Source organism: Ursus americanus, chromosome 25 (assembly GCF_024610735.1).
Source record: "Ursus americanus isolate L20-20 chromosome 25, mUrsAme1.1.p, whole genome shotgun sequence".
In the NCBI taxonomy this organism is placed as follows: Eukaryota; Metazoa; Chordata; class Mammalia; order Carnivora; family Ursidae; genus Ursus; species Ursus americanus.
Window position 1 is genome coordinate 9,136,220 of NC_142151.1, and position 25,080 is coordinate 9,161,299.

General features: G+C 42.8%; 1 protein-coding gene across 1 annotated transcript in view; it reads left to right on the plus strand.

Annotated features, from left to right (window-relative positions):
• The first annotated feature begins 437 nt into the window (after positions 1-437).
• The window catches only part of LOC123781596 (antigen WC1.1-like), an 82,092-nt gene continuing 57,449 nt past the window's right edge, over positions 438-25,080 (plus strand). The window contains exon 1 of the mRNA XM_087855910.1: positions 438-906. Coding sequence (XP_087712036.1) covers positions 438-906 — 469 coding nt within the window. The remainder of the gene's footprint in view (positions 907-25,080) is intronic.

Sequence of the window (25,080 nt, forward strand, 5' to 3'; positions counted from 1 at the left end):
CTCAGGTCATGATGCCAGGGTCCTGGGACTGAGCCCTGAGTCCCCCCCCTGCTCAGCAGGGAGTAGCGGGGAGTCTGCTTCTCCCTCTCCCTCTGCCCCCCCACCCCTCCTCCGCTGCTTGTGCACCCTCTCTCTCGCTCAAATACATTTATAAAATCTTTAAAAAATAAAATCTTAAAAAAAGTCTTGGGAGGAGGACTAGATAGTCTGGTGGGACGATCCTTCATCCCCTCAGCAGTGCCTTCAACCTTTGCCCCCTCACCTACTCCTGCTGTGATCAGCAGTGGTCTGAATGACCTGTGTGAACTCTCCACGGGAATAGCCATGGCACCTGGTGGATATGTGGCTCCCAAGGCTGTCTGGCTGCCTGCAGTAAAAGTAAAGGCTTGGAGATTTCTGGAACATTTACTCACCACCAAGGGCACATTTATATGGGCATGAACTTCACCAACAAAACTCTGCAGCACGTGACACATTTTGCAATCCGGTTTAACAAGAATAGCTTCGGGGTCATCCCCAGCACTCCTCTGGCCATCCATGCACCGCTGATGCCAAACCAGAGCATAGATGGCTCCCTGCCTCTCAACACTTTGGGCCCAGTCATGAAGACGGAACCTCTGTATAACCTGCAGGTGCCTGTGAAAAACTATATCTATGTCTTCTACTTCAGCTGCCTCATCCCACTCAATGCGCTTTTTGTAGAAGACGGCAAAATGAAGCACCGGGTCTTCCTTGCCACATGGAAGGATATTCCCAGTGAAAATGAACTTCAGTTGCAGATTAAGGAATGTCATTTAAATGCTGACACTGTTCCCAGCAAATTGCAATACAACAATGTTTATATTATTGCCAAGAGGAACTTGGAAGGGCAGGATGCGCTGTACCAATCCCTGAAGCTCACTGATGGTATTTGGATTTTGGCTGAGTTACGTATCCAGCCAGGAAACTCAAATTATATGCTGTCGCTGAAGTGTAGAGCTGCTGAAGTCTCTCAGGACATCTATCAGGTCTACGACAGCATTTCGAAAAACTCATAGACTTGTGTGGGGCCCTCCAGGCACCCTGTGATTGCTGCAAGCCAAGAACTCTTAACTGGAAGAAATTGTATTGCCGTATGAAATCTGAACCCAAACACACTGAGGCCACCCACCAAGGTAGTGACTAGTCTAACCTGTGCTAACATTAAGGCATGACCCGTTGGATAGGTCCAGTTTCCTATGAACATTTCTAACCACTGCTTGGATCACTTCCCACCTCTTGCCACCTGACGCTGCTATCTGTCCTTTCTTGTGAGCTTCTCCGCGGTGTGCCAGTGGCTGGCAGTTTTGAGTGTAGCTTGATATTTCGTAATTGAGAACTCGTTTCAAAAGCAGAAAAAGAAAAAATTTTTAAGCAAGAAAAAGTGTCACTGAAAAAAAATGTGTTCTTGCTTGTACATTCAATGCTTCCTATTTTTCACAAGAATGATTTTGCTGTAATTTTTTTTTTTTGGTAAAAACAATTTATCAATTTACAGAGGCTTCACTTGCTAAGAGATTTTTTTTAAAATTGTGATTGTTGCATTTAAAAAAAAACATGAATAGGTATTGAATTTAATGACTTTAGAAATCTTTAAATAAATATAGATTCTTCACTAATTATTACCATATTGTATTATTCCAAAGTTCTAAAGTCATTTTGGGATTTTAGAAATGATATCGAAGCTAGCTTCAGTGAACAATATAATTACCGTTGATAATGAATTTATCAGAGAAATGTGGCAACTTAAAATTTTACTCAGATTGTGGATGTAAAGGTAACTTTGCAGTCTACATAATTTGTACTAATGACTAAGATTAAGAAAACCCTTATATAAAGATACTAATTATCTCAATTATTACATTTAAATAGTAATTACATAGAAGTATTTAAACATTCATTTGCATATATATATATACACGCACATTTACATACTGTTAAATAATGGCAGAGGTAACGACTTTATCTCTAAGGCAAGTGGACATAATTTAGTAGGTTTCATTTAATCTAGCCTTTTAGAAAGCAAAATCCAGTCTTACATAAACTATAATGCCACATTTGCTGTTTTATTTCATACTGTGGGGAAAATTGGAGGAATGTATATAGAAACCTTGTTTATCTGAAATTCATACACCAGTTTCTTTAACCCAAGGGAACTTGTATTAAAATTTAGTTCTTATATTTATTTTTGCCATCATAACTTCTAGTTTTGGGTTTTAAGATCTTAGGATCCCAACAAGAAGGTTTTCAAAAAATATCTTTCAATTTGTAATAATGTATTTGAAGGGAATTTAGCCCTGGAATCTCCAAAGTTTCTTCTGGCTGGTTTTATTCAATTTACCTATTTCTTTTCTCCAAAAATATACAGCAGACACTGCTTCTGAATCAAAGGCTGGCGTTCCCTTGGGGTCCTGAAATTGTCTTGGGCTCTTTACTCACCATCTTTCAGTTTTCTTGGGCATTCATATGGGAAAGCAAACCTTCACTTGTTCAAATGAAAGATGACAATTACTGAAGTTTGGTCACTAGATATTCATGATAGCCTTGTATTTCAAAGAAAGGAAAAGAAAAGACATAATTGAATCAGGGGGAAAACCCCATCCCCAATCTCAGAATGAAACACCTGAAACAGCTTGTTCTAGGGTTTCCAGCAAATCACACATTTATTCTATCTTCTAAGGTAGTAGGTCCCTTGTCTGGATGAAGGGCTGCCACTGGGGCCCTATCTTTTTGTTTCTCCTCTAAGCTCTACTCTAGCCAAACTTTTCTGGTAGCCTGGGAACTCTTGTCCCCTGATCCCTGCTGGATGGCTTAATCTCAAATGTCACAAAGAAAGAACGTGTTTGTCTCCAGTTGGGTTAATATCTATCTAAGTCGATAAAATTTTCAAATAATTGCCAAAATTTCCAAGAGGACAGAGTTTAAAGGTTTATTTATTTATTAGAGGGGGGGCGGGGTAGACAGAAAGGGAGAAAGAATCTCCAGCAGACTCCCCACTGAGTGTGGAGCCTGTTGTAGGACTCGATCTCATGACCCTGAAACCATGACCCGAAGGAAACCAAGAACCAGACACTTAACCGACCGAGCCACCCAGGTGCCTCCAAGAGGACAGAGTTTAAACCACTTTTCCTTTAAGTTGGACTACACAGGCTTTATCAGCTAAAAAATTCCTGTGCTGACTCCACTAACAACATCTGGCAGCCACTACTATGTAGCAACAACGACTACTACCACCATTACATATTTGAAATTCTTTTACGTTCTGCTGGTTCTCAGCTCAAGTTACCCTGCGTTGTTTGGATCACGTTAGAAGAAAGCACAAGTCACACCCAAGATACAAAGGGAGGTGAACTCATCCTTGGGTCCTCATTCTCTGCCTTTTGCTTCTTCTCAGTTTAAACAGCTAGTTCAAGGCAACACTTTTTTGTTTGTTTGTTTGTTTGTTTGTTTAAAAAAGAACCAAATAATCTCAATCTCTTTGGTTGAATAAATGACCCAACAGAAGAAGAAAACATCATATGCAGATGTTTCCGTAAGAAGAAGAAAAAACGTCAGCTATCTAGGGAATCCAAACCATTTGGTATTGCCAACCCTGGACCAACAGCAGGGGGTGCCAAAGGACTTTCCATGATCTTAACCATCTCATTCAGGGATCTTCCTTCTTTCTCCTTTGAGGACTACAACTGGGTTTAAAAAATGTATGTTGTTTGATGTGAGCATTTTGACGGGCTTTCTCCTCTACTACTTCTAATCTCTACCTTATATCAATAAACAGTATCACAGAACCTTTTTAGTAGTACTCTTCTTCCTGTGATATTCCTGTGTGGTTTTACTTGAAAAACAACCGAATGATAAATACATATGTAAATACCCTTTCTCTTCCGTGGTGTCTGATTAAGATGTAATAAGTTTCCACCTGTTAGTATGTTGTGGTTTGTCCTATGTATCTTTGGAGACAGAGAGACTGACAGCATTTGCTGCTAATGATACATTCGTGGGTGATAAGCTGCTTCTGTTCTTGAAAAGAATTCGTTAACGGCTGAAACTTATGCCCTTGAAGCTAAAACATCAATTACCTAAGTAATATTCTCAAAAATAGCTCTTTTGACACAAGATCATTTCTCTTAAGTGTCCAGCATACTGTTATTCATTCAATAAACATTAGTTAAGCATCTAGTAAGTTATAGACATTGGAAATACAGAGCCACTCCCCTCCAAATCTAGTTTAGAAGAGTAAGTGGCACATAAATAAATGAATTAAAAATTTCAGGCACTCTGGTAGCAGTAGCTGGGAGGCAAAATAGGGAATATAGGCTTTACCCCAACCTTTGGGTCTGCAGGACCTCAGTAGCTGTCTGTAGCCTGCAGGGGCCTTAGTTAGCATGCCCAGATGGGGAAGGATTCAAAGATAAAGGAAAGAGAACCTGTTTGCAGACTTTTTAGATGTGAAAAGGAAGAAGCAATGTGGCTGTATTTTCAGTGTTTCCAAGCAGGTCTGCGGTCAGGACTTTAAGCTGCACCAAAGCTCCGTGTGCAACTGAGCACCCATGTGGGAGCATCTAGCTTTGAGGTCTGCGTGCCGGCCACAGACGGCTCAGATGCTCAGATTCTGCTCTTCTTTATTTGGTTTTGAACTGACTTCTGGGTTGGAGAGCAAACTGTGCTAGCACTAACCTTGGATTTAAGGGGCTCAGGAATCACCACCCACAAGAACTCAGATTGCTCTGGACTGGTTAATTACCGGGGCTCTGGCCAGAGATGGATTAGTCACGACGCTAATAAAGCCGAACTTCCTGGCCTCCCAATGTATGGGCCCTTCCCAGGCCCTGGGAGGGGCCCCAGCGCTGTGCTCACAAGGGCATATATTTTGAATGTGCCATTTTTCTCGGGTTGAGGAAAAGAAGCAATTTGGGGAAGTTATTTCTTTTCTTTTTTAAAGATTTTATTTATTTATTTATTTGACACAGAGAGAGAGAGACAGCCAGCGAGAGAGGGAACACAAGCAGGGGGGGTGGGAGAGGAAGAAGCAGGCTCCCAGCAGAGGAGCCTGATGTGGGGCTCGATCCCAGAACGCCAGGATCATGCTCTGAGCCTAAGGCAGACGCTTCACGACTGCGCCACCCAGGCGCCCCAAGGGGGAAGTTATTTCTTACCCAAAGGCCACGAAGGTAATTAAAGCCTGAGCATGGAACACTACACCCAGGAGTCAGGTTCGCTCAGGAAACCAAGAAGCAGTGGAAGAGGTTTAAAGCACACCCCGCCTTTTCCTTAGTAGGGGAATGTGGATGGATGAAAATAAAGTCAAAGGTGATGGACTGACTAACCTGGAGGAAAGGAGAGATGGTTAAGGATTAAGGTCAAGATGGTGAGAGGTGAAAGCAGGGAAATGGGAGTGTGACTGTGAGCACAGACTGAGGTAAAAGGAGAAAGGAGATGCAGCCAGGTCCACTTGCTCTTAAAAGGGGGGTTTTGATCTGGTTGTCAGGGAATCAGAAGCGGTAACTGGGAACCAGCAGAGTCCCGCAGAGGAACACACTGAGATCTGAGAGAGCAGCTTGGAAGGAATACCCAGGACGAGGCCTGGACGCAGGAAACTATGAAGAAACATCTTCTCTATGTGGCAGATTCCATCTTCTTTCCAAGTCTTCTTTCTCCTTGACATCAGTCAGAATAGACTACACACTATGCCGTGCAACAAGTTAACACAGCAATCTCCGTAGTTCACATACACACACACAGATTTATTTATCACCATGCTACAGATTTGTGGTCAGTGGAGGGCTCTGCTCTCCTTAGTAACTCTGGGACCCAGGCCGACTGAGGCTCTGCCATCTTGTCGATGTCCCATCTGGAACATGCAGTTCCTGGGGCAAGAAAGTGAGAGACTAGAGAGTTATCCTTGGGCTTCTCACTGCCTCCACTGGGAAGGGGCACATGTGATACCTAGCTGCATTTCATTGGCCAGAACTAGTCATTAGCACCTAGGAAAGGGAATATTTGATGGGTATGTTGCTGCCTATGCCACACCCTTCAATCAAACTTTTGATAGCAATGCTGTCAGTCTTTTCTTGGAGAAGCTTGTGAGGTACAGCTCTGTGCAGAAATCAAACACATTTGAACTTCCCCCTGAGTGGGTGTTGAAGATATTTTATATCTGATTCCACTTTAGTCTGTGCTGAATGTGATTAGTCAGATTTTTGTCTTCTCTGTTTCCTAGCTTCCATGAACCCCAGGAGTTATGAACTGCAGGGTTTTTTTCATCCTTTGTTCATGCATCCATTTCTTTCTTTCTTTCTTTCTTTCTTTCTTTCTTTCTTTCTTTCTTTCTTTCTTTGTTTCTTTCTTCTTTTTTTTTAAGGATTTTATTATTTGTTTATTTGATAGAGAGAGAGAGAGAGAGAGAGAGAGCGCGAGTGCACAAGCAGGGGGAGGGGCAGAAGGAGAAGGAGAAGCAGACTTCCCTCTGAGCAGGGAGCCAAATGTGGGGCTCCATCCGAGGACCCTGGGATCATGACCTGAGCCAAAGGCAGACACTTAATTGAGTCCCCAGGTGCCACTCCGTTTCTTTATCCAATATTTATTAAGCTCTTACCATGCACCTTTACTTGGCCCTAAAGAGACATTGAAGAATAAGACACAGTCCCTGCTTTCAGGAAGTTTCCGATGTGGAGACAGTAAGCACATTTGTACAGATTAAGTAGACACAGCAGTGATTTCTGGCTGGAAGGATCAGAAAATGCTTCACAGAGATGATAGCTCAGAACATTTATAAATTCAGGAAAGACCTAAATGTGAGACCTGAAACCATAAAAATCCTTGAAGAGAGCACAGGCAGTAATCTCTCTGACATCAGCCATAGCAATATTTTTCTACATATGTCTCCTGAGTCAAGGGAAATAAAAGCAAAAACAAACTGTTGCGACTATATCAAAGCACAAAGTTTCTGCACAGCAAAGGAAACAATCAACAAAAATGAAAGGCAACATACTGAAGGGGAGAAGATATTTGTAAATGACGTATCAGATAAAGGATTAGTATCCAAAATATGTAAAGAACTGTTACAACTCAATAACCTGAAAACAAATAATCCAATTAAAAACGGGCAGGAGACATGAACAGAAATTTCTCCAAAGAAGATATAAAGATGGCCGGCAGACATTGAAAAGATGCTCAATATGACTCGTCATCAGGGAAATGCAAATCACGACTACAGTGAGAGGGGCACATGGCTGGCTCAGTGGGTAGGTACATCATGCGACTCTTGATGTGGAGGTTGTGAGTTCAAGACCCATGTTCGGTATAGAGCTTACTTAAAGGAAAAAAAGAAAAAAAGAAAGAAAAAAGAAAGAAGAAAAAAAGAAAAAAGAAAAGAAAAAAGAAAAAAGAAGAAGAAGAAAAAAAAACCCCAACAAAACAAAAGCTACAGTGAGATATCACCTCCCACCTGTCAGAATGGCAAATATCGAAAACACAAGAAACAAGAAGTGTTGGTGAGGATGTGGAGAAAAAGGAGCCCTCATGCACTGTTGGTGGAAATGCAGACTGGTGCAGCCACTCTGGAAAACAGGATGGAGGTTCCTCAAAAAATTATAAATAGAACTAGCCTATGATCCAGGAATCACAGTACTGGGTATTTACCCAAAAAATACAAAAACAGTAATTCAAAGGGATGCATGCACCCCTATGTTGATAGCAGCGTTATTTACAATAGTCCAATTATGGAAGCGGCTCAAGTGTCCACGGATAGAAGAATGGATAAAGAAGGTGTGGCATGTATACACAGTGGAATATTACTCAGCCATAAAAACAATGAAATCTTGCCATTTGCAACAACTAGAGAATATATTGCTGTGTGAAATGCGTCAGTCAGAAAACTCCAGGCGAATAACATATGCTCTCACTCATATGCAGAATTTCAGGAACAAAACAAGTGAGCCAAGGAGGAAAAAAAGAGAGAGACAAACCAAGAAACAGACTCTTAACCACAGAGAACACACTGCTGGTTATCAGAGGGGAGGTGTGTGCTCTGGGGAAGTAGGGGGTGGGGATCAAAGAGTACACCTATCATGATGAAAAAAAATAAGATGAAAAAAACTTGGGAAGATTTGGGAATTACCTCTCTTTAGTGAACTAGAGAACGTCCTCTAGAGCTCAAATAAGCACAAATGTAGTGTTTTCTATTTTTGTAACTGATTTTATCTTGCTCACTGGCAAGGGGTGTTTGTGTGGATTACAAATTTCCATAAAGTTAACTCTCTTATTTAAAATGTGTTGTTTAAGTTTGCTCGGGTTCAGTGCAATAAATTGTCAATTCTAGATTGAGACTCTGGGTTGGAGTTTCTTTTTTTCAGGGATGAATTTCCTCTCTTTCTCCTTCCAAAGGTGGTGTCTGGACCAGGGGGCTTCTTATTACCCTAATGGCAGTGGAGAAAGGGTCCTCGTTCTCCACTTAGTCTCTGCTTGTCTTGATTTAATAGGTTGATCTGATCTGGTTTCTGGGCATCATGCGCTGGATTTGTGGAGACGTGAATGAGGCCTCTTCAGTGCGAAGCTCTTTGCTAGGCGTTGCTAGCCATAGACTGCAACAGGCTGCACAAGCATGGGCTGGCCCTGAGCACACTCATGCCTCTGGTCCCTTGAAACGAAATGGGCTTTGCTAAAGGAGCCTTTCCTAACCCTTGCACCATCCATATGGAGAACACAGAATGGTGAGGTGGATCTCCAATGCTTGGGTAAAAAAAGTCAATTAATAATTTTTTTTAATGTTGCATAGATCTTTTTTAATTCATAAGGGATATTTTATTTTATTTTTTTCATAAGGAATATTTTATATCTTAGTGGGAATATTTTGCATCTTGGTCACTCTATTTCTGATAGCTTTTGACGAACTCTCCCTCATGTAAGAATGTTTAATATTAACTTTCTAGAAAAGATACTACTTAACCTCTTAAGCCATTTTCTCATGGGCCAACTGGGAATGATAACACAATACTGTTGTAACATGTTGCATTGTTTTACAATCCATAAGGCCAATCAAACAGGTATCTTAGGTAAAAAAAATTCTTTCTGCTCCTTACCTCTATATTTTGTATTCAACATAGAAGATGCTGAATTAATATTTTTTATAACCAAATTTTCTTCCTGTTACAGTCGTGTGTGGTTTTAATTGGAAATGTGTCAAATGATAAATAGGTAACATCCTGCCGACTTAGCCCTATCTGATTGAAACTAGAGTAAGAGGCTTCATGGTCTTCACCTGTCAATGTGCTGCCGTTTGTCTTCTGTATCTTGGGGGTACAGAGAGAAACCTGTAGCATCTGTTTTTTGCAACTGGCGGTCTCATCACTGCTGTGCGAATGGGGATGCATTGGTTTCTGGAACTTGGAATTGACTGTATTCATTGCAGAAGCATTGTGTTGTTTTGAACCCTTGCTCATACCATTTAATGGTATTGTATGAAATATATTAATAGAATAGCCTTTACGGCTACTGGATGATCATTCTATCAAGTGATGTAATTTGCATTGTGATGTGAAGCTCTCATGACATTGAGGTGAATGATATTCTTTTTTTTTTTTTTTTAAAGATTTTATTTATTTATTCGACAGAGATAGAGACAGCCAGCGAGAGACGGAACACAAGCAGGGGGAGTGGGAGAGGAAGAAGCAGGCTCATAGCAGAAGAGCCTGATGTGGGGTTCGATCCCAGATCGCCGGGATCACGCCCTGAGCCGAAGGCAGACGCTTAACCGCTGTGCCACCCAGGCGCCCCGAGGTGAATGATATTCTTGAAACAGTTCTTTTTAGTTGAGATGGTTTGTATAAAACACCTTCCTGAGTGCCACTGGAATAGGTATAATTTGGGATTGTTTAATAGCCAGGCATTGAGGAGATAGAGGTGAATTAGATGCAGAGCTAACACCCCGAACATTGGAAGATAGGAGATAAAATGAATAGGTAAATAAAGAGTTAATGAAAAAGTTGTAGATGCAGGGCTCCTGGGTGGCTCAGTCAGTCTGCTTTCTGCTCAGGTCATGATCCCGGGATGCTGGGATCGAGCCCTGCACTGGGCTCCCTGCTCAGCGGGGAGGCTGTTTCTCCCTCTCCCTCTGCCCCGCACTTGTACTTGCTCTCTCTCTCTCTCAAATAACTAAATAAAATCTTTAAAAAAAAAGAGAAAGGGTTGTAGATACTAAGATACAATTTCATGATCAGTAGAATGGGAGCACAGAAGAGAGGGGTGAACCGCAGAGCCGCACGAATGGGGGGGCCACCAGTTCTCAGTATGCCATCGAGCCACCAGTGCATGTGGTTCCATGATGGATTTTTGACAGGCTGGGGGTAAAAGAATTTAATTGCACATTCTAAAGTTCTGTGATTCCTGGGGGGGGGGGTGCCCTGATACTACTTCTCCACTACTCCCATGTACTACTGATGAGGGAATGGAAGCAAGCTGAAGACAAAGCAGAAGCTGACACCCTACAGTCCCCCCCTCCCCCACCGCCATGTATGCAACACTCCTCAGCACTCCTGGCTGCCCTAAAACTAAGGAAAGGACCTGCAACTCATTGATAAGGACACAGTGATAGTGTGGACAGCCTTGGCTTGATGGTGGTGGGGCCTCCAATATCCTGCAAGTCTTCTTTGACATATGAAGGTATCTGCAGCTCATTGATAAGGACACAGTGATGGTGGACAGCCTTGGCTTGACCATGGCAGGGCCTCCAGTGTCCTGCGAGTCTTCTTTGACATATGAAAGTGCTTTCTCAGCCTCCCTTTCTCCTCACCTCCCCCAACCCCATGGTATATAATCAGCCACCTCTCACAACCTGGGGCAGCAGCTCTTTCTGCCCACGGGTCCTGTCCCCGTGCTTTACTAAACCACCAATTTTGCACCAAAGATGCCTCAAGAATTCTTTCTTGGTCATCAGCCCTGGACTCCACCCCACTGAACCTCACCTATATTCCACAACCTCATCATATGGTGCCCAAATGTGGGGCTTTGAGTCTTCACATCCGGACTCTGAGCTCTGGTGCAAACTTGGTATTTTCTCTACTCTTCCTTTACTCTCACTTCAGGGGCTCTTCAAGGAGTACGGTCTTATTGGAACACTTTCACGTCAACTGCTCAGGCTGTAATCCTCTAGCTCATGGCTACTCTATGGGGAGGAGAAAGCTTGCCTTTTGGCTGGAAGTTAGTACCCTGGCCAGGATGGTAGTAAGACCCAGAAACCTGATGCCCTCTCTTTATTGCTGTCCTTATACAAAGTCATCTGTCTTGGGCACGGGACAGCCACCTAAGTGACTAGCACGGCTGCCAATCTTAAGACTCCCGTGTGAGGTTTCCTCCTGATTGATCTAATGTGATCCCCTCCTCATCCCTGGTCTAGCCGCTTCTGGCTGCGGGACCTCCACTCGGAGCTGGCCGAAACCAGTACCCAATTGAACTAAAACCCAACCAGGGACCGTTTCCTAGGGAAGTTGGCTGTAAGGACCACCTGTGTTGGAATGTCACTTAGACCATGATGGATTTCTATCTTTACTGTTTTCCATCAGTGTACTCTACTAATTACTTAGGCTACAAAATTTGGTAATTCCCCCTTGTTAAACTTTTCTAGTTTTCCCCATGGGTTAAAAACAGCTGGTTCTTCAAGGCAAGGTAAAATACTTTCAAGGCAAGACAAAATAAGGCGTGACCTTAACGGCACGACCTTCAAGGCATGGTAGTTTCAATCCATTCACCAGGCACCCATCAGCAGCCTAGGATGCGATGGGGTAGGGGAGGGACGCCCTCCTACGGGCCTTTTATGGAAGGAATGCCTTCACTGGAAGGCAGGATTGTGATCAATAGCAATGTCTTGTTTGAGGGACGCCTCCAGTCGCTTTTGATACAAGGGAACCTCTGACATATCCTGCGTGGGATGCCACCCAGTAGTCGGGATTTGGCAATGGACCTTCTTTACTTTTCTGAGTGTGGCCTCTGTACGCTGCTTCTTCGGGTCCCAAAGGATTCTCCCTTGGGATACCTTTTAACCCATTGGAAACAATTTGGACTGCAAAATTTAGGAAAGGACTGAGCTCCTGTGACACTGCATGGCTTCAGTGGGAGCTATTGGTTAGATCTCTTCTGTAAGGAACAGAGCAAATGGACCTAGGGTACCTTCATTGCTCGTACCTAGGCCTTCACTGCTCTACACAAGGACCCCGACCTAAGGGCCTCTTGCAGAACGTGTTTGCCTGAATGGGTCAGCTAGTAAACTCTCTCCTGACATATTGGATGATAATTATCTAAGTAGGCCTCCTCCGAGTAAGCCCAGGTTGCTGGAGGAAACACAGGCCATCCCCAAAGGGGACTCTTGACTCTCTTCTCTCACTGTTTCTTCTAACAGATGTGGGGGCATCTCCCTCACTCATTTCCTGGGTTGATGACTATAACTGGAGCCAACTGCGGTTAGTCTATTTTGGGATGGGGACTTTAAGGAATATTCCCAAACAACTGCTGAAACTCCCTTTGTTTCGGGGAAATTCCCTGTCTTCTCTGGCCTGACATGGACTACCTGTTCCTCCTTGTTGGCAGGAAAACATGGCCTCTGCTCCTGTTGGAGCTGATGAGCTCTAACACTGGGAACCCTTTCTCTGCCTTCTGGCAGCACTCTGCCTCTACTGTCCCCCCTCCCCCTTCTTCCTGCACCACCTGGGGTGCGGCCTGCATAACCGGCTTCTGTACCATCCTGGGTGCCTCTGGCACCATGGCTCCTCCTCCTCCCCTCACCATCAAGGAGTGAAGAAGAGCACCCCCTGGACCTAATGTTACCCACTCCAGATTTCCCCACCAGTGTCTCAGGCAAAAACTGAAACTGGGGTGGGCCCAGGTGGAACATAATTCAGTGTTTAAACTAAGTCAAGTTTGTTGGTTTAATTAAGATAGACCTGTCTTTAAAGTTATCAGCACTAAATGTAAAACTTATTCTATCGAGGTTTACTAAAGGTCAGACAAACTTGTGTTACCTCTGTTGTGAGTTGTTAGTAAAAAGATGACTAAAATAATGGTTAACTGTCTCAAAGTTTTCATTGGGTAATTGTTAAAATAGCTTTCAAAGTCTTTGGTAGCTTGAATCTTTAAAGTTTCCTTGGATGAATTCGTTGGACATCTAGGTCTTTTCCAAATAGCGTCAAGTACTAAGTCATTGATTCCTGGATGTAGGTTTGTGCTTTTGACTTCTTATTGCAAAGAAACTAAAGATATTTAAATCTGTTGGTAGACATGTTTTGTGCTTAATTGATTCATAAATTTACCATCTAAACATTTTGGTGTAACAGTTTACAGTTGGTTACTACTTAGTTCTCACTGGAGACTAAGGTTTCTAAGAAAACTCTACTAAATGTAATGAAGGCTGATGGAAATTAGGGAAGCAACTCTATATGTAGAAAAGTAGGAGAATATGGAATGCATTTTTTGTTGAAGGTAATATTGTCCTAAATAAGATGGTTGTTTGGTAAGATAGCATAGGATAAAATCTGAATGCAAAGAAAGCTGTAGAAGGAAAATCCTTGGAAAGGAACTTTAGGTGGGGTCAGGACTGACTAAGTGTGAAATGAATTTTTAAAGTACAGTGGTATAATAAGATATGTGTCTGCTTTCTCTCTGTTCAAAAGACAAAGGTTTCTTGAATTGTTCATTTGCTCTGGATAGGAAAATGTAAACAGTTTTCTTTTTGCCCAGAAACCAAAGTTTCTATGTTTTGTCATTAACAGGTCTTCCATCACTTAGTTAAAACTTCTCAATATTAAAGGAGCTAAGTTGTGCTATAAGTTTAAGGTTTTAACAAACTTTACCAACATTTAAATTGTAAATGAAGTCTCTTTAACTCAATAGGCCTTTTTCTATGCTCAGTTACTCTGGAAGCACTGTTAAACAAATGATAAGCCTTAGGTTACATTTGTACAAATGTATATTTTGTATATTATTTCTAGAGATAATCTACAATTCCTAAAGTTTTAATATAAGGTCATCGTCACTCTATTCTGGCTATTGGAGTGTTATGTGTCACAGAAATAACCTGACCTCCTTGCCAGCTATGTTGTAAACTCATCAGACTCTAACCATGTCCATTCTGTGTTTTTGTCATTTATAATTGTTCTTATTGTCTTGCAAAATGAGTTTCATCTTCAAGGAAGTTCATATGAAGGACTTTTAGGACGGATACAGGTATTCAATATCTTTATAGAATCCTAAAACTGAAACGGGTAGGAATTTCCAGAACTAACTAAAGCTGCATTCAAACTAAACAAGAATTAGTAACATGGGACTAAATAATCCGAAAGATTATAGTGTTGTGACTCTTGTTTAAAACATTACTGGTTCTCTAATGTTTACTCTTCCAGATCGAGGAAACTTTCTCTTAAGACATCAGCAATATACAGAAATAATAATAAAGCAAATTAAAGCATTTAACTCTTCTCTCTACCTGAACCCTCTGAAATTAAAAAGGTCTCAGTAAGTATTCTTTCTTCCATGGCAATCATAATCATTTGCATAAGTTCAATAAGTATTGTTCTCCTTGTAACAGGACACCATTGGAAACATTGGTTATTTTACCAAGGCTTTGACTGGAATGTCGTATTTGAGAGACATGCGTAGACTCAGATATGACCAGAGAGCTTTAAGGAACTACGGTTGACTTTATGAAACCTGGAGCCATAAAGCCCCTGGAAATGGCCTAATACCTTGCTTACAGAGTTCCCAGCAGCCTCACCAGGTGAGTAAAGAATGTCACTTCCTGGCAGGTGCAGGAACCTCAGGCTACTTTAGGGACCTCATGGAGAGGAATCTGCCCAAATCTACAGGTATCGCAGATGTGTCTGATGGCAAGTACTTGGCTTGGCTTCTGGCCTGGAAAGGCTACTAGAAGTTCAACCTGGAGATTCCTTATAAAAGTTCCAGCAAAGCAGATTCTAAAAGTTCTATATGATCAGTCACTATTCTTGCTGAGCTTATGTAAATAATTATGCCAAGCTTGTTAAAATTGGACTTGTTTTGCAAATAAATTAGTCCTGATTTGGCTATCTCTGGAAATGAGGGTTATTTTAGAGAGAAAAACTATGTTTAACTAACACATCTTTGTGGATGTTAAATTCTAGATCTGATTGTCCTTAAATGTTTGCTTAAGTTAGACAACTTGAGGTAAACTTAAGAGAAATTGCTTTTTCTATTTCTATACAATAGCTCATGTATAGATAATCTTCATGCTTTTTATTCTGTGGGGCTAATAACAGGACCCCATGGGCATATGTTTAATTATTTGAACAACCGGGAAATGGGATAGATTCCCCAACGATTGTATAAATATCACCTTGACCAATTCTTTGTGGATGGGATTGATGAGGTTGTGGAATATAGGTGAGGTTCAGTGGGGTGGAGTCTGGAGCCGACGACCAAGAAAGAATTCTTGAGGCGTCTTTGGTGCAAAATTGGTGGTTTAGTAAAGCACGGGGACAGGATCTGTGGGCAGAAAGAGCTGCTGCCCCAGGTTGTGAGAGGTGGCTGATTATATACCATGGGGTTGGGGGAGGTGAGGAGAAAGGGAGGCTGAGAAAGCACTTTCATATGTCAAAGAAGACTTGCAGGACCCTGGAGGCCCCACCATTGTCAAGCCAAGGCTGTCCACACTATCACTGTGTCCTTATCAATGAGCTGCAGGTCCTTTCCTTAGTTTTAGGGCAGTTTTGGTGCCAAGGAATGCTGCATACATGGGGTGGGGGGGGCAGTTGCAGGGTGTCAGCTTCTGCTTTGTCTTCAGCCAGCCTTCTGTTCCCTCATAAGGATGATGAAATCACTCCCTAAGAGCCAGAGCATACCCCACTCCATAGGCTTGTGGAGATAATGGATGACCCCACTTTCCTTGTGATTGGACTGGAAAAACATTACCAACTCAGCCAACCTTCCAAAATTTAAAACCATGGTGGACATGTTCTGTATCTCATTGGTATGACCACCTAGCATCTATCTTTGTTACCTCTTTGAAACTGGAGAATGTTGTTTGGCACATGGAAACTCTTAAGTACACGGTCAAAGCCCTAAACGACACTCAGGATAACATTTATCTATTAAATTCTGAAGTAATACAAATACATGAAGCAGTTTTACAAAGCGGAATGGCATTAAATTCCACAAGGTGAAACTTGTGCTAACATAAAAGCAATGGTATGTATACAGTCCAAATTACCGCCAAAATATTTCTGGGTTTCTACCTGACAAATCGGTACTCAAATTGGTGCTTTAAATGATCTCTTTCCTTTAGTGATTGTTTTAAACTCCTGGACTGGAGGAAAATTGTCAAAGGTCAACTATCAAAGATCTTTTATTGAGATCTCTCTTTCTTTTTCAATGTTAACCTTATTTTGTCATTTCCGGTGTCTCCCTTCCTGGTGCCAAGACTCCTTCACTGCCCTAACTTCCAGCTAACAGATGATCCCTTCTACTCAAGGAGGTTCATCTACGTTATCCTGTGATTCAGCTGCCTCCCCTTTTGTAACTCCCCTATACATTCCTCACTGACCAATATTGACCCATAGGTAGGGACATCTCTACGCCCCTATCCAGCAGGAAGAAGTTACAGAAGATGAGACCTTCCACCTTCAACAACCTTAAAGATTTAAGGGTCAAAATTGTTCAGGGCGGAAATGATGAGGGAACGGAAGGCAAGCTAAAGACAAAGCAGAAGCTGACACCCTGCAACCCCCCCCCTCCCATGTATGCAACATTCCTCAGCACTCCTGGCTGCCCTAAAACTAAATTCATTGAAGAATGAATTGGCTTTGTTAGATGATTCATGAATTGGGCAGCGTCCCACCTAGCAAGAAGAGAGGAGCTCTGAGGAGTTGTACAAAATACAGGGTTTTCATAGGAAGGAGGGTGGGGTAAGAAAGTTACTAGCAAAAGGAGAGGGTTGCTCCAGGCAAGGTAGCTTTCCCATAGGGGGCCGAGCAGGGGGCTTTATGCAGATTTTCACATCTTCCTTTCAGGGATGGAGAGGGTGTGCAATCACAATGGCAGACTCATTGGCTCTGATCAGAAAAGTCCTGACTGATTGGTTAAGACTGCATTTCCAGGGGGAGGTTGAGACTGCAATTAGAGTAGCTGTTAAGCCCCAGTTTGGGGACTTGGCCTAAGGGATGCCATTTTGGGTGTGTGGTTGTTTCTTTTCTTTTCTTTCTTTCTTTCTTTCTTTCTTTCTTTCTTTCTTTCTTTCTTCTTTCTTCTTTTCTTTTTTTAAGATTTTATTTGTTTGAGAAGAGAGAGCAGAGCGAGAGTGAGCGAGCAAGAGAGCTGGGGGGAGAGGGAGGGGGAGAAGCAGACTCCCTGCTGAGCAGGGAGCCTGACTCCTGGCTTGATCCCAGAACCCTGGGATCTTCACCTGAGCAGAAGGCAGATGCTTAACCAACTGAACCACCCAGCAGCCCGCTGTGGTTTTCTTTCCTCTTTTTTTTTTTTTTTAAGACTTTATTTATTGCATGGAGCCCTGGGTGTTATACGCAAATAATGAATCATGGAACACTAAATCAAAAACTAAGGATGTACTGTATGGTGACTAACATTACATAATAAAAAATTTTTATTAAAAAAAAAGACTCTATTTATTTATTTGACAAAGAGAGAGAAAGAGAAGCCAGAGAGAGAGGGAACACAAGTAGGGGGAGTGGGAGAGGAAGAAGCAGGCTCCCAGCAGGGCAGGGAGTCTGATGTGGGGCTCGATCTCAGGACTCTGGGATCACTCCCTAAGCTGAAGGCAGACGCTTAACGACTGAGCCACCCAGGCACCCCTGTGGTTTTCTTTTAAACAAAGGTCACACAGAGCATGTGGCAGAGCAGTGAGTGAAGGTCTGCTGGTCTGGTTCTGGAGTCTGTTCCCTTGACCACTGCGTCGTACTCTGCCAGGTTCATTGTGGGACACAGCTGGATTGGTAGCCTCTCAAATTTTCCTCCCCTTCATCCTTGATGAGACTGTACATTGATATTTCCTCATGTGTCAAAGATCTTATCAGAGGACAAGTAGGCTCATGTCAACCTGTACCCTAAGCTCTGGAGTACAGCGTGCTACGTGGAGACGGCCCGCCAGCCCTGAGTTGAGCTCCTCCTTTCCAGTCTGTCATTCCCTGGAACAGGGTCTGGAGCCCAGAATGGTGCCTTCTCTATGAGATCTCAGTGCTGAGGGAAGTGAGACCCTATGAAACTGGTTACACTAAATGCATGCCTATGCCATCCTGTGGGAAGGGATGGTTGGACTCCAGCAAGTATATCCTGTGTTTCAGGTGTCTGGGTGAATGGTTTCTGGTGAGGATGTAAAGTCTCCAAATGGGGAAGGGATGGCAAATCCTGGCACCAGACGGAGGACAGCTTTGACTCTGAGTAAGAGTCATCCTAGCTGTGGCACCTGAGTGACAGTCATCATTGCCTCATCCTAGCTATGGCACCTGAGATCAAACCCTGTTTCAGAGATTTATAATCAGTTATTATCATGACGGTGTTAAGATGACAGGCATAGGAGAACACAGGGCTTACGTATAGCCATGGGAGTTAGGAGTGGCAGAAAGAGATGATAAGTTAGTGATGCTTGGGAAATTAATAAGTAACTATTAGAATATTTAGGGGAGAAGTGCATGTGTTCAATTGTTTTCTTCTCCCTTTAATTTACCTAAGTCTCAAGGACAAAGAATGGGCATGGCAGGGACAGAGAACCTATATTTGCTGACCTGGATGAGATGGGTCCTTCTAGTGGAGAATGTGACAAGGCTGTGGACTGACTCACAGCTGCCCTCAGTGTTTGTCCCACTGAGAACTTCCTGTGCAGGATGGGGAGGAGGAGGAAGCTGTCTCTGAGCTGGGGGCGGGGGCCTCTGGGGCTGGGGATGTTACAAAATGCTTCCTTCCATATCTGTGTGCTTAAATGTTGAGGGCCAGGGCGCGAGGACCGCAGGGTGGGTTTGTGTGTACTGCCAGGGTGCATTGTGGGAACCCTGAGCTTGAGGGGGTGTGAAGAATGGGATGGTAGTGTGTGTTACCAGAGTTGAATTTTGAGGTGGGAGACTGTATCTTGCATTTCCTAACTGCCCTTCTCACTCTATACCTACCCTAGGGCTACTCTCTTGGGGAACATCTGGGAACATGTCTGATCAATGGGAACCAGAGTAAGGCAGCAATGGCTAAATTGGGCACATGCCCCATCTGCTTTTGGCTTTCTCCTTAACCCATCTGGGCTTTCATTCTTGCCCTCACCTTTCCTCTCGGCCTTAGGTCTAAGGAGGCAGGGGGTCACTGGTGCTTTCAGGCAGCATCTGCCCCCTTCTCTTTTCTGTTTCACATGCTTCTCCTTTGACCCTTACCCTTTGCAGCCACCCCCAGCAAAGGACTGTCTCTTTTCCCTTTCTGTCTGCAGTGGTTCTCTTAAATTATATTTTGTCTTCTTTAGCTGTGGTTTATAATACAGCTGTGTTCTGAGTCCTACCAAACCAACCTGTTAATACACAAAAGGGAAACATTTGAAGTTTAGAAAAACACAGTCTTTCAAAACTATTTATTTTCTTTTTGGGACCTAAAAATCTTATTTTGGAGGGCAGAGTTGAAGATTGACTCCTTTCTCTATGTGCTGTAATAACAGTCTGTTTCTTACCCGAAGATCATTTGACGGCTAGCTGAAAGGGAGAGTTCATGTAAGATGAAATGCAATAAAAGAAAAGGATAGCATAGTTAAAAAGCCCCTTATGTCTAGATATTGTATCCATCTGGTTATCTATCATCTGTCTATGTATGTATGTATGTATGTATGTATGTATGTATGTATCTATCTATCTATCTATCTATCTATGATCTATCTATCATCTATCATCTATCTATCATCTATCTCTCATCATCTATCTATCACCGTTACCAGCATCATCAATCATACCATATATCTAATCCATTTCTTTACTTTAGTTTCTATGTTTCTATCTTCATTAATTTCTTTCAGAGTTCAAACAATGGAACTTTGAGATCTTAGTTGATAGACCATTCTAGAACATTTGAATATGAAATAGATATTGTGATCTTTTTGAAAAACAAGTAATTACTTTGGACTTGGCTCCCTGTTTCCAGGAACTTGTCATTCCCAGCTCTGCCATCTTGTGGCGATCCTGAAACCGGCCCACTTGCAACCAGGAACCTCGGCACCCCAGTAGAAGCTGATGTTCTCACACGTTGGACAAGTACACTGATACAGGGAGTGGATTACATTTTGACTTCAACATGTCTTTGTAAAAATTAATCATTTAAGTGTTTGCAACTCAGAAGCCCAGAACCCAGCAAAGGCATGTAAAGATTGCATGTCTAGGTGAAAGGACAGTGGCTAGTGTACCTTGGGCGTTGGGGGGCGGTCACTGACAGATCTCCTGTCCCTGGGATACTTCCCATTCCAGCCACTCTTAGAAGAGATAATGACTTAGATGAGGAGTGGGATGAAGGTGATAAATTTATTTTTTGCTTTTTCCTCCTTCAGGAATGTTCGGTGATTCAGAGAAGAATGGAAGGATTTCTAGGTACTTCAACAGCAGTATGGTAAGAAACAATATTTTTGTCATTTAACTAATAGTAAATTGCTCTTCTACAAATATCATAAAAATAATAATATTCCCTTTCTGGACGTTATTACACATAAATAATCTGAGATGTGGACAAATCTATGTGAAAAGATTTTTTTTTTTTAAAGATTTTATTTATTTACTTGACAGAGATAGAGACAGCCAGCGAGAGAGGGAACACAAGCAGGGGACGTGGGAGAGGAAGAAGCAGGCTCATAGCAGAGGAGCCTGATGTGGGGCTCGATCCCAGAACGCTGGGATCACGCCCTGAGCAGAAGGCAGACACTTAACCGCTGTGCCACCCAGGCGCCCCTATGTGAAAAGATTTTTATGATAACATTAATTAGATGAAAATGAATATGTGGAATTTTCTTTTTCATCTTCCTCCTTATCCTCATTCTTTTCTTCTTTTTCCTCGTTGATAATTACTCATACATAAATTATTACCATTAAGAGAGCTAACTGTTAATGTGTCTTTATTTTCAAGAAGATGTGTGTACTGACTGCAACTTTTCAGAAAACAATTTAAAATTTAAATCAGAATACCATTTTTATTAATTTACACTGGGAAATGCAACTTGTCAGATTGGCCGGATGTTACCAGAATATGACAAAAGCATCTTCTACCTGTAACCTTCGGGGTGGGAGAGGGGTTGGCATGAGATGATTGAAAAACCTAGTTCATGAACAGGGGAAGCTGGATATTTAGTTGGAAGGTTTAATGGCCTCAAGCTCTGCAAGCCGACAAATCTATCTTTCCAACAAAGATGGGTGGCACTTCCATTCCAACAAGACAATGTCAGATGAGTTTCAGGAGACCAGACCATCATATTGGCCAATAAGGGCATCCTCTGGCTTCAATGAGCTCTGCATAGGCATAGCCACTGTTTGTTTTTGATAGCCCTCTTATGCTTCTGGAGTAGAATGTTAAAACTGGAATTGCCACCGAGACATCAAAATGTAATAGATCTGAAATTCTGAAGCCAGACATCTAAATACAGAATTTGCAAAGGTGATATATTAGATTTGGTTCCATGGCACTTGGCCCCATTAAGCAGATTACGGATATGAAAGAGATCCTAGTGTCAAGGCAGAAAGATTTTCTGAAGAAGGATTTGGACATTTTTGGTGCCTCAGTGCTGTAGCCAGATATTTTTCCTCAGTCCAGGGCAGGCATCCTTTGCCCAAAAGGTCCTGGGGTCTCCTATCCCCTCAGAGAAACCTGAGGCCTGAAAGCTAGGTTTAGAACATGGCCTTGTGGCGAGAGCCAGACTGAGGCTTGTCCTGCTCTTCTATTTCCCACATATCCACACAGCAAGGGGCCTGGCCTGTGAGCAAGTATGTTCAGTCCAGCTTATATGTCCTTGCTCCATATAACCCGGGGCTTCTCAAATCTTGATGTGCATGAGAATAACCTGGAAAGTTTGTGACAACCAGATTCTGATTTAGTAGGTCTGGGTGTGGCCTGAGAATTTTCATTTCTAGCCAGTGAGCACGTGATGCTGATATAGCCTGTGGGTGATCCATACTTTGAGGAGTCCTGGTCTAAACTGTGCCCCTACTTCCATAGCAAACACTAGGGCTTCTCAGGGCCAGAGTTGCTTACTCGTTGTTCACTCTTAGGAGGATGTGTCGGGAAGAGGTTGATGCAGGTCTAGGAGCAGGCTGGGCTCCATTTGGGCAGGGAATTCCTGGTTCTGAGAACCCAGAGGTGGTCTAGTAGGGGATGGCAATGACTCTGTCTTGGTGAGGATATTCACTTAGCCCATGGACTCTCTTCCCAGCAGAAAGGGGCTGGCTAGGGGACCGCCAGAGTAGTGTCCTATAAAGTGCAAGATCCTCCGGACTGAGTCTAAGGGGAGTTCTGTCTGGATACGGTCTTATTACTGCACTGATCTTGTGTTTGGTGACTTAAAGTGACCTTGGAATGCCCATTATTTAGTAGTGAGAAGTCCTGGGACCTGCCATGGGGGCAGGGAAAACTTTTCCTCTGAATTAATTTTAAGAAATGAGTAAAGTAAAAAAATATTTTCATTTCTTCATCAGTTGTGTTTGCTCAATATTCCACTTATCTTCCATGGCTGACTAATCTTCTTTCTTAATGACATGGTCTTTACCAGGATTCATTCAACTTTTCCATTAGGTAACCATGATAATCTGATTTATAAGAAATATATATTTCGTCATTCAGATGACCAAATATATATTTTTGATATATATTTGTTTTTCATCTACAGTTTCAGGCTCAAAGCTCCCACAACCCTTGGGATAAGTGATATAAAGTGATAAAGGCATATTTCATTATGTTAATGAGGTGGCTTTGGGTAAGCACTTAGGGATGGGTGCTGGTTTCCAGGGGAGACAACCATTATGTTTAGAGGGTTGGAACTTTCAGTTCCATCCCCTGACATCTGGGGAGAGGAGAGGAGCTGGAGGTTGAATCAATCACCAATGGCCAATGATATAATCAATCATGACTATGTAATGACGTCTTCATAAAACCTGTTATCCTTAAAGAAACAAAATTGCCAGTTATTTTACTAGCAAAAGATGGTTTATTCAGGAATAACAGAAAATCATACTCTGGGACAAGGAACCTTTGGCAAAACCATAGGCAAGCCTGCCATAGGAGAGGAATGCTCTTTTACAGAGGAAGATGTGAAGTCGTGAGGATGTTATTAACAAAAGGTCCTTTGGAGTAAACTGGGGATTCTAAGTATAGTGGATTTTCATTGGATGGGTTGTGACTGTCTCTCATTGGCTGGGTTGCTGGGGGAGGAGGAAGCCTTCCTTTTTCTGTTGGGGTAATAAAGTAATATCTAAGTGCAAGGTCTGTTCTTCCTATTGGGTCTGCAGTTGACTCCTAGTGGTAGGGCATGAAAGCTCCCCCTGCTGAACCTCCCAACTCCATTTTAGTGAGGTTTTCCTATATTAGTTTTACGAACCTAAAAGAACTGGGTTCAGAGAACTTCTGGGCTGGTGAACACATGGAGGTGCAAGGAGAGTGGCCTGTCCGGAGAAGGCATGGAAGCTCTGCATCCCTTCCCCCATCCCTTGCTCCATGCACCTCTTCCACCTGGCTGTTCCTGAGTTGTATCCTTTTGTAATAAACTGGTGATCTAGTAAGTAAAATGTTCCTCTGAGTTCTGTGAGCTGCTCTAGCAAATTAAACCAACCTGGTGAGGAGTTCATGTAAATCTCCATCTGTAGCTGGTCTGTCAGGAGTACAGGTAACAACCTGGGCTTGGGACCGGCACCTGAGTGTGTATGTGTGTGTGTGTGTGGGGGGGGGCGGTGACAGTCTTGTAGGGCTAAACCCTTAACCTAAGGAATCCGATGCTCTCTCTGGGTAGATAGTGTCAGAATTGAGTGGAATTCTTCTTCTTCTTCTTTTTTTAATCCATTTGACAGAGAGGAGAGAGAGAACATAGCAAGGGGAGCAGGAGAAAGAGGGAGAGGGAGAAGGAGTTTCCCCGCCAAGCAGCGAGATCGATCCGGGGCTTGAATCTAGGACCCTGGGATCATAACTTGAGCTGAAGGCAGACACTTAAACGACTGAGCCACCCAGGCACCCCTTGAGTTGAATTCTTAGACACCCTGCTAATGTTGCAGAATTGCTTGGTGTTATGGGGGAAGCCCTTCCCTCTACTGCCCCCTGTTAGAATTGAGTCCAAGAACCCAAAAGAGGAACTTTGGCATTTTATTGTACACAGCATGCCCCTATCCATCCCCTTGTCTTTTCTTACCCCTCTTAACTTTTGGAAATGCACTCCAAAGCCTGAGCACCTGATGCAGGCTGAGCCAGAGAGAGTAGCTCATCCTTCTGAGCCCAGCTCCTGGTCTAGGGATGGGCATAAGACTTAAGCTAGGCCATCCAGTGTCCTCGTCTGGGTTTGTCAAACTGCAGCTAGAAGGAGAGACCCCTTTGCCTCTTGAGGTAAGAATGGGATAGAGCTGGTCTGCAGTAGAAAAGAATGCAAGCAGACAAGAACAGGACAGGTCAATGCAGAGACTCCTGGCAGTGGTTGTTCTCAGCTTCCATCCCCAGAGACTCTTCCGTTGGTTCAATGGCTCAATGAACTGCTTCGGGCCTTTTCAATAAATTTTGTACTTGTTTTGTCAACAGGTGGGTTTCTGGGTTTCTAACTCTGGAAGCTCAGTGTTCTATCAGATAAATGAAATAATGCAATTTGAATAATAATAATGCAATTCTCATCAGGTGCAATTGCAAACTTGCTTCCCTCTCTAAACATTTTACTAACCACTTCCTTCCTTCCTGTAGTTTTGTCTTCTATTTCACTGAGAGAAGTAATCAGACCACGATATAATACATTATTATTATTATTATTATTATTATTATTATTATTATTATTATACATTGTCTTCTCCCTTTGCTCATCCTTGGTGGTAGCACCAATGCTTAGTCGGATGACTCTTGTCCCTTGTC